The sequence below is a fragment of the Rhincodon typus genome, chromosome 2, assembly GCF_021869965.1.
Source record: "Rhincodon typus isolate 14 chromosome 2, sRhiTyp1.1, whole genome shotgun sequence".
Lineage (NCBI taxonomy): Eukaryota > Metazoa > Chordata > Chondrichthyes > Orectolobiformes > Rhincodontidae > Rhincodon > Rhincodon typus.
The window spans coordinates 54,070,135-54,083,422 of record NC_063333.1 but is presented as its reverse complement, the minus strand read 5'-3'; the positions used below and the strand labels follow the sequence as shown (position 1 = coordinate 54,083,422).

Genomic DNA, 13,288 nt, shown 5'->3' with positions numbered 1-13,288 from the left:
GACCTATCCCCTTCCTAACTCCCTGCCTACACTCACCTTTACTGGCTCCATCCCCGCCTCTTCGACCTGTTTGTTTCCTCTCCTCTATCCCTCTTCTATCCGCCTCCCACTCTCTCCCTATTTATTTCAAAACCCCCTTCCCCGCCCCCTTTTCTGATGAAGGGTCTAGGCCCGAAACGTCGGCCTCTCTGCTCCTATGATGCTGCTTGGCCTGCTGTGTTCATCCAGCCCTGCACCTTGTTGTCTTGGATTCTCCAGCATCTGCAGTTCCTACTATCCCTGTGTCTAGTAGCTCTTGTTTGGGAAGCTCCAGTTCACTTCCCCCTCCAGGATGTCTTTTGTTTCGATGAGGCTTTGGCTTCCCTGCTGTTGGTTTATGGTTCGGCCTGTGTGATTCTTGGTTCCGAAGCTGTTTGTTGAGGCTGGAAGCTGTTTGTGCAAAAGGATGTTGTAAAATGTTCTCCCCTTGGGTGAGATCAGGGCTGGCAGTTATACAGACTGTATGCCCCATTATCTCTCTTCAAATCGATGTTGTCCATTGTGTTTCTGGTGTTTCTTCTGAAGTCAGTTGGTTTCCCAGTCGTTAAAAGTATGTGTGAATGGATTTTGATTGAAGTGAATGCCTGGTATCTCTGAATGGATTTCATTTGAAGTTGAATATCCAGTATCTCTGCAGGCCCCATACTGTTTGCACTGGTTAGCCCAAGGTGCAGAGACAAGAAAACTGCAGATGCTGGAATCCAAATTAGTCAAACAAGAGGCTGGAAGAACACAGCAAGCCAGGCAGCATCTGGAGGAAAGGAGCAGACAGTGTTTCGGGTAGTACCCTTCTTCAGGACTGGATGTGGGGGTAGGGGGAGCTGCAGATAAAAGTGGGGAGAAGAGGTGGAGGCAGAATGTTGGACACTGGTGGTAGGTATGACCTGGTTGGTCGATGGGAGGGATGAATCCGGTTGGTGGCTAGAAGGGAAGCTGGGGGTTGGATGGGAAGGTTGTTTGAAATTGGAGAATTCAATGTTGAGTCCTCCGGGCTGTAGGGCGCCCAGGCGGGAGATACGGTGTTGTTCTTCAAATTTGCGTTCTGAGTCGCTGCAACACTGGAGGAGGCCGAGGATAGACATGTCGGAGGGGGAGTGGGACAGGGCATTGAAATGGGCGGTGACTGGGAGGTTAGGTTGGCCATTACAGGCCAGGCAGAGATGGTCAGCGAAATGGTCACCTTGTTTATGTTTGGTCTCACCAATGTAGAGGAGACCACATTGGGAGCACTGGATGCAATAGACTATGTTGGGGGAGATGCAGATGAAGTTCTGTCTCACCTGAAAGGGCTGTTTAGGGCTTTGAATGGAGGTGAGGGAGATGGTGTGTGGGCAGGTGTTGCATCTTTTACAGTTACAGGGGAAAGTACCGGGATTAGGCGGGCGAGGGGGGTGGGGTTTGGAGTGGTTGGTGGTTTGGAGTGGTTGGTGGTTTGGAGTGGTTGGTGGTTTGGAGTGTGGCGCAAACTAAATAATGGCGAAGGGAATGGTCCTTGCAGAAGGCAGGGAGGGGTGGGGTCTAATTGAAGTTGGCAGAAATGTTTGAAGAACTCCAACCCCAATTACACCCCATCACCCGGAACATCTTCCACTCCCCACCCCTCTTGCTTCCGCAAGGGCCATTCCCTTTGCCACTCCTCAGTTTGCGCCACACTCCCCACCATCCGGTACTCCTCCAATTTCTCTACGTCGGTGAGACCAAATGTAGACGAGGTGACCATTTCAGAGTGTCTCCGCCTGGTCCGTAATGGCCAGCCTAACCTCCTGGTTACTGCCTGTTTCAACTCCCCGTCCCACTCCCCCCTTCGACGTGTCCATCCTCGGCCTCCTCCAGTGTTACAGCGACTCGGAACGCAAATTTGAAGAACAACACCATATCTTCTGCCCGGGCACCCCACAGCCTGGAGGAGTCCACACCGAGTTCTCCAATTTCAAATAACCTTACCACCCATTCCCCACCTCCTCTTCTAGCCCCACCTCCTCCCTTCCATTCCACCTTCAATCAGATTCATCCCTCCAGTCGAAAAACCAGTTCATACCTACCACCATTATCCACCTATCACCACCGTTCTGCCTCCACCCCTTCTCACCACCCCCAACTTTATCTGCAACTCCCCCTACCCCCACATCCAATCCTAAAGAAGGGTAATACCGAAATGTTGACATTCTGCTTCCTCCAGATGCTGCCTGGCCTGCTGTGTTTTTCCAGCCTCCTGTTTAACTAGCCAGCAGTGTAGAAGCTAGTTCTGGTTATTGTCCCCTTACAGAGGAGGTGTAAATTGGAATTCCAGGCTGAACAATGGTTCCAGACAGCCATCTCAGTTCTGCGAGTTGTGTTTGTATTCTCCACAGAACTCATTCCAGCTTCCATTTACAGAGGGTTGATATTATGAATGTTTCTTCAGTGCGAATTAGCTTTAGTGCAATTGAAGAATTTAGAACACAAACTTTCCTTACCTGTATTGGGTACACATGATTTCAGCCCCATTAGTTTAAACAGCGCGGCTATTGCACGATTTTCTTGTAACACAAAATTGCACGAGAACAGAACTATTGTGTTATATCAGAACCGACTGTGCGTTTTAAAAGTTTTGATAAGTCCAGGCGTTTTTCCAGTATATAAGATGTTGGAAAAGGTCCACGGTCTAGTCCAGCACTTTTGATGGGGGGATTTTTGCTCGATCCTACAAGCATTTCCTATATTTAACAGGTTCTACACTTGTAAAGTTCATCTTTGGCTGTAGACTATTTTGTGACTTCGTGGTTGTGAAGGATGCTATACGAATGTAAGCCTTTTTTAAAACCTTTATCCCTGCTAAACAATCAAAAGAACCTTTGTTCAGCATTGCTCAGATCAAACTATTTTGTTTAGAATTTTCCTTGGATCTATTTTTAATTAATGTAAATGTGAACTCCCGACCACCAATGTAATGGGTTGCTGTACGACAAAAATAATCCCTAAAGTATAGTCAAACCACCTCTGGTGATGCACTACATTTTATAAGAAAAGTGGGAAGGAGTTAGTGTTTTCACTGTCTGACTGCTGACAAATTTGGGCATTTATTTATGTAGGTAAAATGTTGGAGGAAAAATTCCATTTAAATTAGAATTGTAGGATTTTACTGAATAGAAAGAAACCGTTTGGCATGTAAAACATGCCAGATTTCTGAAAGAGTTATCCATTTTGTTCCATTATCCATTAACCTTGTAGATTAATCACCTTGAAATATTTGTCTTATTCACTCAAGTGCTAATGTGAATTCTGCCTCTACTACTTCTCGAAGTAGGCAATTTATGTTCTAATAACCCTCAAAGAACTTTTCCTAACCTGTTGATTTTTTTTGACAGTTGTGGTTTATTGCCATTTAAAGATTGACGTATCAACTAATAAAAGTAGTTTTTCCGATTTACCATATCAAAGTCCATTTTAAAAAAAAAACCGTTGAACACTTATCAGATCTACTTCCATCTAGAAATGTAGCTCAGTTTCTCTAAAACTGCTTATTCCTAGTAACTTTTAAATAAACCTTTCCTGCATCCTTGCCACAGTTTTGAAATAATTTTAGAAGCAGGATCCAAAGACTGAACATAGTCATCCAATTTTTTGGGGATTCCCAATCACTCAATGTAGTTTTAGCAGACAGTTGGCAGACAGCCTGGAGAAGCACCAATAAATGTTTTTCTGGAGCTCCTTCTCAATTTGAAATCGAGGAATCCCTGTAGAAATTATAAGTGTGTTATAACTTTTTTTATTTATGTAGAATTAACACTCTATTTGTATACCATATCATCCTTCATAAAATGAGGGTCCAGTATTGTAATATTTGCCTTTCCATTCACAAAGATTTTATGTTCCTGTGTTTTCCATTTTGTTACGGACGGGACTTGGGCTCCACTGGTCAGGCTGGCATTTCTTGCCCATCCCTCGTGTTCATGAGAAGGTGGCGTTGAGCTGTTTTTTTGAAACTGCTGCTGCTCCACACTGCTGTGGAATGTCCACAGTGCTCATACTAGAGAGGAAGTTCTCAGATTTTCACTCATCAACAATGAAGGAATGACAATGTATTTCCAAGTCAGAATGGTGAGTGACTTGGGGGGGAACTTGCTCATGGGGTGTTCCCATGTATCTGCTACCCTTGTCCCTCACAAAAGTAGGAGTAGTGGATTTGGAAGGGGCTGTCTAAGGAGTCTTGATGAATCTTTACAGTCCATCTTGTAGATGGCACACACTGCTGCTGCTCAATGTTAGTGGTGGAGAGAGTATTCTATCAAACTCCTAGCTTCTGCCTTTTAGATTGAGGACAGGTTTTGGGAGTCGAGGTGAGTTACTCATTGCAGGTTACCTAGTCTCTGACCTGCTCTTGCAGCCACTGTATTTATGTGGCTAGTCTGGGTCAGTTTCTGTTCAATGGTAACCCCCAGAATTTGTGATAGAGAAATCCTAAATTTCTGTTACCGTTTTACCATTTAGTGCATAATTCCTGACGTCAAAGTTTATTGGTCTGTCTGTTTTTCTTTCATAACATGTCAAAACTCTTTTTTTAAACATAATGAGTGATCTGTAATGCACTATCTAAAAGGGGGGTATTGTAATTTTAATAATAAAACAATGTAACCTCTCCAACCCAGAATGCTTGATATCTAGTCATTTCTTGATTATAGAATGTTTGTGGTTTGAATGCCTAACCACAGATATGTGAAACAGAAAACACCAAAGATATAAATATTTACCTCAAACGTTAAAAGGTGATAAAATATTATATAGCAGAAATAAGTTGTTTTACTTACTCAAATACTATATCTTCAATGCTTCTGCTCCCTTCAAGAGAATGCTGATGACCCAACTGCTTGGCTCTTTTTATTAAAAAAAAAAGCAATTTCTCACAACTGATCTCTCTGAACAATAAAAGTTAGATTGGAAATGTTGCTGTATATTTAAAAGAAATGAAATAGCAACTTTAAGGGAAAAAGTTTGGGCTATGGGGAAATAACAGCATGAATTGGATAACTCTACCAAAGAGCCAGTAGATGCTTAATGCATATACCTTGTGGTATATAGAACCTATCTGCTACTTATGTTAGACTGTAATACCTTTCCCTATTCCTGTATAGAGTGTTACATTAGAAATCAACAAGACATCTGGAGCAGCTTTCATATCCAGAGATGATTGGGGTAATTCTCTACTCTATTTCTCTCTGACTTTACACATAGCATTTCGTAGTGCCCTCCTGATCCATAGTTATTCTAGTGAAAGTGTCTCTCTTCATAGAATCTCTGCCTTGTTTACCAGACCTTGACTTGAATGATTCTAACTCTGATAATAACTCCAAGACTGTTTGGACTTTGAAAGCTTTACGTACTTCAGACAATTTAAGACCACAAGCCAATGAAAAATTTGAATCTAGGAATTCAGTAAATGGATTCAGTGCCCTCTCTCAGTTGAATTTTCTTTTACAGCAACTTGATTTAATGTTTTGTGGATATAGCCATTTCTGTTCTTTTGAGACAGAATTAAACCTTAATTGTTTGACAAAGTAGATTTAATTCTGTCAATGACACCTCTTGCTTTCAGAAGTAGTTAATATGTGAAAAATATGAGTTAATATTGGAGGTTCGATATCATGGTTTTGTCTTTTATTGACATTTAAAGTTTCGTTTATTAATTAGTTCAGAGGCCAATGCGTGTGCGACTTGTCAGTTCTTTAAATACATTGCTCACTTCCAGTAAATATCCTGCAAGTTGGTTTTATTGGTGAAATCTAAGCAGTCTGTGCACGTAAATGCACAAAAGATTTTTGCAAGGAATGGTGGAGACTTGGTGGAAGTGAGGCAAATAAAATTAAGTAACAGGAATATACATCAGTTCATAGTAAAAGGCAGCATGACCTCAAAATATAGGTCCCAATGGTGTGTAGTAGAACCTAGAAACATCTCATGTGGAACATCTGACCTACTTACGAGTCTCTCATGGATGGGTAATTCACTGCACATTGAGCTTGCTTGATCATTGAATACCATCCTTTTTAGCTCAATGGGTACATTCCACGGATTACCCTGTAGATCATGCAGTTAAAGAAAAAAGCTGACGTTTGTTTCTGTACAACATAAAGAATGAATAAGCTGTCGGTTTTGGTTTTCTGATCATTACCTATGCTAAGTGACATTTAAATACTTTATGATAATGGAAAATATATTGTACAAGCTGTTATATATGGTGATATGTATTGCTGGCCCAGTGATAATGCGTTTTTGATTTAATTCTGTTTTAGAGTAAAGATGGGAAGACTCCATTGCACATGACAGCAATTCACGGCAGATTCTCAAGGTCACAGACCATCATTCAGAATGGTAAGTGACCTATTTATTAAATAAGTTATTATACATTTCAAGAGTTTAGTTGTCTATGTAATCTTCCTCTGCATTTTTAAATTGTTCTTCTTTGTATATTTAATTTTAATCTGGTACAGACCAGCTGAACAAATTGGCTCCTTATAAAATTGAGACCAGCAAGGCAGAAGAGCTAGATTAAATATAGGGCCTGAGTGATTGGCAAAGATTTGGGCCATTTAAAGCAGAGAGGTTGAGCAAACTGTGATTTGCTGCAGTCAAGAGGTTTTTTAAAATAAAAGCATATAAAATTCTAAGACAAAACCTTGAATATCTGCTAAATCCACGCTAACCGTGTGATAGCAATCAGTATTACAGTTCATTACTATATTACAGGTCAAAGCACAGAGAATGCCTAGCCTTTTAAAAGGCATGACATAATAATTCAAGATTTTTAGTGATATAAAATATTATGTCGCTGCCAATGCTGAACAAGTCACGTTTTACTGTGTATTCAACCACCTCTGAATTGAAGACTTGTCCTGTTTGAGAGGTATTGTTACTGGAATGATATCTTGCCCAGCTTTAGTGACCACTGCTGCTGCCAGCACCACTCATAGCTCCACTAAAAGCAGAAATCACAATAATTGAAATAATTTGTCCAATCCAATGTGTATAAGGATCCTCTAGTTGTTATTTCATTTAGAGATGAAATATCATCTAGAGATGATATCTCTACACACAAGCTTGTGTTTCCTGACCACTTAACCATAAGTTATAGCACAAAATATCTGCAAAATCACATTCTCTGGATGAATAATAAAGAGCTTTGTTGATGATGTGCAATAGAAATGATAACAAGGTTTCTCTGAAAGATAAACAAACACTGACAGGTTTTCTTTAATTTACTATTGACCACTAATCTAATCTCCTAAGAAAAATTGAATAGCAAAAGCTAATTTCTGAAAACAAGCCACAGGAGTGCTTTAAAACTGTTTCAAAGCATAAACAAGAGTCCAAAGTAAAGCATATTTTTTAAGTCAGGTAGTAAATGTTTCCATTACCTTAGATTTATTAGTTGCTGAAAAAGTCTTGAAGCGGGGCAACAGTTGTATCCTTCCACAACTTTGAGATCTCAGTGGAAGTAAAGGAACTTGAAAACTATAGCTATCTTCAATGGAGCATAATTGGAGCAATGGATATGGAGTTATGGTACAAAATTAGAATAGATAATTCAATTGCCTATTAGACTTGGCAAGGTAAAAACTTGTAGAGCAGCAATGTGGGATTTACAGAGGGAGAACTAAAAAACTAACATAAATGATCAGCAAAGCTAGAAGGTACATGTTGATAATCAAAGGACTAAACAGTGCACAAAGCTAAAAAATGTAAAGCATGACAAAATTTAAAAAGGTAAAGAAGAGAATCTGTCAGGGATTGAAAAGCATGGATAATGCTTTCAAATTTAATGCATTAATACAAATATAGATCAAAGGAGATAAGGTAATTAGTGAGCAAGACTTACCACAGACAGGATTGGTCTTTTTTGGAAAATATAGCTCGATGCTGAGCAATGAATCAATAGTAAGGGGAGATTAAAATAAATCAAGTTTGAAAATGACGAAAGGATGAGTACAGGTCTCAAAGGAGCTGAGGCAGTGGGAACAGAGGTAAGACTGTAGGCGAGCAGTGTTATGCAAATGAAAGTAGACTGTTTTGGTTTGAATCATCAGATTTGAAATTTTGCTAATGGTCAAGCAGTGCAAAGATTGAGCATCATTTGCTCAGTTGGAAGAAATGATGAGGAAGGAATTGGGATCATTTGCTGGATGAAAAAACCTCCTACAACTAAATAAAACAACCAGTCTCATGTTTATTTATATTTATGCATATGAATTATTTTTTCTTTTGTAGGTGCAGAGATAGATTGTGAAGATAAGAATGGTAATACTCCATTACATATAGCTGCTCGATATGGACATGAACTTCTTATAAACACTCTAATCACCAGTGGAGCAGACACTGCAAAGTGAGTAACAGTAGTTGACTTTTGTGCTAGATAGTAGCTGCCTAAATTCCATTGAATGTGAGCTTAATAGACAGAGTCAATAGGTAATTCAACTGCAAAAGCGTCAGAGCTGAACCCAAGTTTGTCTTCATTTGACGTTTGTGTGGTTCTATTAGGTATACCTGGACAGTGATCAAGATCACTTCTCTCGCTTTCCCACCAGGTGAGGTCTTTTGTACCTTTGCCACTGTTGTGACTAGAGTTAAATAACTCAGCACAGATTCAGTGTATGAAGTTGACTGTCATCTGATTGAAGCAAAAAAAAGGCAAGTTGCCAAGAAGGGCACTAAGGTCTGGATTTTGGCCTGATTTTAAATAACTTATTAGCACGGTGGAGGTATCACTCCCTATTGCAGACATCTGAGCAATGCTTTCTGCAATTCTTAGAGAAATTCAATTTAATAAAGCTTGTGTCATAACCAGATTTTAGATCGAAGGATGACATTGTTAATCTTGCTGTGCTAATATTCTTATTGAAATTAAGTGACTAAAATTAAAGACATTTCTTTTGAACATCTCTTCACAAGATACAGTGCAGTAGAATCCATGGAATGATGGATTATGTATGGTTTACAGAACGGCTGAGTTTGGTGGGAACTGTTTATTTTTCCTGTTCTATGATTTCTAATTCTAATGTTGGCTATAAAAGATTAAAATAATTTCATTTTTTAAATTTAATTTAAGTATTCAACAATTATAGTTTTAGTGTTGACTGGATTACTTTCAATAATTCCACCCAGATCCTTTCCTACTTTTTCACTAAGTCGGATTTCCAACAGAACTATTCAGCCTATTTTTAAAATGAAAATTCTGGATAAGGTGAAAAAAAAAGGAAAAGGCACCCAGCATTAGTAAAGATAACAGAATTAATAAAAATAAAGATCAGAAAAGACCCAGGACGAAAGAGCCAGCTTGATTGGCACTACATCCACAAGCATCCGCTCCCTCCACCACTGGCGCTCAGTGCACTACGGAAATTCACCAAAGATCCTTAGACAGCACTTTCCAAACCCACAACCACTTCTGTCTAGAAGGTCAAGGGCAGCAGGTACGTGGGAACACCACCACCTTCAAGTACAAAAACAGAAATTGCTGGAAAAGCTCAGAAGGTCTGGCACCATTTGTGGAGAGATATCATAGTTACCGTTTCAGGTTGAGTAATCCTTCCTCAGAACTTCAAGTTCTTCTCCAAGCTGCTCACCATCCTGACTTGGAAATATATTGCTGCTCCTTCACTGTTGCTAGGTGAAAATCCTGGAATTCCTTCCCTGTCTACCCACAGCAGGTGGATTGCAGCGTTTCAAGAAAGCAGCTCACCATCACCTTCTCTCGGGCAATTAGGGGTGGGCAATAAATGCTTGCCAGCTAGCAATGCCCACATTCCCACAAATGAATAAAGAAAAACAAAACATTTGATCAAAATGATCGGCTCTGGAAAAGTTTTTTAAAGATTGAATAAAGGGATAAAAGAGAAGGAGAGGTTTAGAAGGCACCTCCAGAAAATGGGACTGGCGCCTTGAAGGATCTCATCCGCTGTTGGGGAGCAGAATTAATACAAATACATAGAACATGTTGGTCTCAGTAAAACTGATCATTCATTCCTTAATCCAAACATATCTGTAAAATCTTGTAAATATTGTCATGGCTAAAGAGAGGTTTTAAATATGGAGTTGGTTAGCTCAGTTGGCTGAATGGCTGATTTGCAATACAGAATAATACCAACAGTGCAGGTTCAATTCCCACACTGGCTGATGTTACCGTGAATACCTCACTGTCTCAAACTCTGCCCTCACCTGAGATGTCGTGACCCTCAGATTAAATCACCGCCAGTTTCTCTGTTTGGTGAGAGAGCAGCTCTATGGTCCGCAGACTGTGGTGACATTAATATGAAGATGATAAACAGACTGTGACAGGAAGAGATAGAGATTATAAATGTAAGAGTCAAACAGCAGATAAAACTGGTGTTCACACTGAGTAAAAGGATAACGTTAGAGGCTTTGTACGTGAATGCATGTGGGACATGAAGCAGAACCAATGAACTGAGTGTGCAAAGAGAAATGGGTAAACACATTCTGGTAGTCATTACAGCAATGGCTGCAGGCGGACGTGGATGAGAACTTGAATCTTGAAGTATATAAGACATTTAGGAGTGAAGGGAAAGTAGGTAAAGATTGTGGGATGGTTCTGGTAAGTAGCACAATTGCGAGGATTGAGATCTAAGTTCAGGAAACCAAGATATGGAAACAGTTCGGATAGAGATGAGAAATGATAATGGCAAGAAGTCACTTGTGGGAATGGTGTATGGGACCGTGAACAGAAATAGGGAATAAAGGAAGAAATGAGAGTTTGTCACAAAGGGACAGCGATTATCATGGGAGATTCTGTCCATATATCAATTGGAAAAGTCAGGTGAGCAAAGGTTGCCTAAATGAAGACTCGGAATATATTGAAAGTGTCTTCTCGGAACAGCATGCTCTGTAGCTGACCAGAGAGCAGGCTATACTAGACCAGGTGTTGTGCAGTGAGAGAGGATGAATTAATGATGCCATAATGAAGGTGCTACTAAGTAGCAGCAAATAAGATTGAATTTTGCTTCTGTTTGAGCCAAGAGTGAGTGCAAGATTTTGTAAAAATTTAAATAAAAACAGTTGACGGCATGAAAGCAAAATTCATTAATGTGAATTGGCAAATTAAGTTAAAGGATAGGTTTATTGGAACAGTGTAAGACATTTAAGGGGATTTAAGAATTTAGAGAATAGATGCATTCCAACAGGTAAGAAAAATTTTGAGGTACTAACCCACTATCTCTGCCAGTTGGTTTCATAAAGTACCATTAAACGATCAAATTAATATTTCTGAAGTCAAAAATATTTGGAGCTGCTTTTTACTGAGGATTGCTCGTAGAGTTATTACTGCAAGGTTTATTACTCCTGAAGAAAAAACTTGCTTTTCAGAATGGTATATAAATGTATCCATGGCACTTCACATACACTGACTGTTACCAGCAATTGTGGCAGTCAGCTAGATGATGATCCAAGAACTGAATGCTGAGATTTCACTCATTCACAGGATGAGGACAAGTTGTTACTTGTCCAGTTGTTTATTTATCTTCAACTGGTGTATTGAGTAGTGTGTATCTAGTCTTCTTTATTCTTTTTTGATTTATGTATTTTACCAACATATATTTGATTTGACTTCTTATTGTTACATGTACTGAGATACAGTGAAAAGTACTCTGTGTGTGTGTGTGTGTGTGTGCGTGCGCGTGCTAACCAGATAAATCGTACATTACATTAGTGCATCAGGGTAATAGAACAGAATGCACAATATAGTGTTTCAGCTAGTGAGAAGGTGCAGAGAAGGATCAGCTGTAATATGAGGTCCATTCATAACTCTGATAACACCAGGGAAGAAGCTGTTCTTAAATCTGTTGGTATGTGTTTTCAAACTTTTGCTATCTTCTGCTTGATAAAAGAGGATGGCTAACTGTAGGGATAGAGCAAAATATCAGTGTACAGTAATTTAAAGTACTTGTTGACACAATGGAAGCTGATATTTTAATGGCAGCTTTTAACGCTATAACTAATTCTGCTTCTGCCAAGAAGATTGTTTTCTTGATTAGAATTTTCACGTTTATTGGTTCAGTGAATAATGTGATATGATGAATAACTATAAGCATTTCAAAATTTTGTTTCCTCCTTTCTAGCCGGGGTATCCACGGAATGTTTCCACTACATTTAGCAGCCTTAAGTGGTTTTTCTGATTGCTGTCGCAAGTTGTTGTCCTCAGGTATTTATAATTAATTTGGAACTAAAAGTCACTACTCCCTGTCTAGCCATTCTCTACTGCTGACTCATGAAGCAAAGACATTTTGACGTACTCAAGATATGGGGATAGAACTTCACCTCGGGCAGTGATGCAAAATATTAGATCAGTAGCACACAATGTGCATGTATTTAATGATGCAATAAAATATTTAAAAAAAAATTTTTAATTGCATTGCAGTATAACCAGCAGCTTATCCAAAAATGCCAGTTATATGCCACTGTACAAGATGACTTTCTAACCCATGATCTGTACGTTACCATCTTTTCAAAACAAAATTCCACTGCTCTTGCAACCTACACCCTATTTATTGTTGAGTATTAGATCCCTAATTCATTTTGTTTCAGCACTTGACAGTTGATTCCTGAATAAACAGGTGACTATTTTGTGGTGCAGAACCATGAACCAACAGAAAGTCTGCATCTTTTCCTATTGCCAGATTTATCTTCCATTGGCTTCCACTTTCCAAAATCGCTTGCACTTTTTTGTTTGTTACATAACATTAAGATGGATTAAACTAAAACGTAAAATACAAAGATAAAAAGTATGAGCAAGTATAGCTGAATGTTGTATGTAATACAAATATTAATGCATTTGAATTTCTTGTGCATTGTAAGGTAGTTAATGGACTGAAGGAACTTAGTGTTATCACTTCCTTACCATGATAAGTTGCGGTTTTTCTGAAAATAATATCCCCGTGACTGGAAAAACTGTTGTATGCTGATTTACCTTAATATAAATAATTTTCTTTCTAAAGGTGAGACAAGTGATAACATCACTGCCCTAATCTGTCAACTTTCTATTAAAAGTTCTATATCTTTTATGTTGTGAGGTAATGTTAGATTATTGTAAGTGAATATGATTTGCGAACATGATCCCATACAGGGGTGTAATTTTAAAGACCCGACATTTGAGCATTTCCTGTACTTACGAATAGCTGCTTCACATTGTCTTGCATTGTTTTCAATTTGCAAACAGACTCCAGAACAGAACCCAAGATAACAAGGTTTAGAGCTGGATGAACACAGC

At 39.2% G+C, this 13,288-nt stretch overlaps 1 protein-coding gene across 1 annotated transcript; it reads left to right on the top strand.

Annotated features, from left to right (window-relative positions):
- Positions 1-6,292: 6,292 nt before the first annotated feature.
- Positions 6,293-13,282, top strand: LOC125487300 (serine/threonine-protein phosphatase 6 regulatory ankyrin repeat subunit A-like). The gene is made up of 3 exons (XM_048618330.1): positions 6,293-6,387; positions 8,281-8,395; positions 12,141-13,282. The coding sequence occupies exons 1-3, from the start codon at positions 6,336-6,338 to the stop codon at positions 12,235-12,237; spliced, it is 264 nt and encodes an 87-aa protein (XP_048474287.1). The 5' UTR covers positions 6,293-6,335; the 3' UTR covers positions 12,238-13,282.
- Positions 13,283-13,288: the final 6 nt, after the last annotated feature.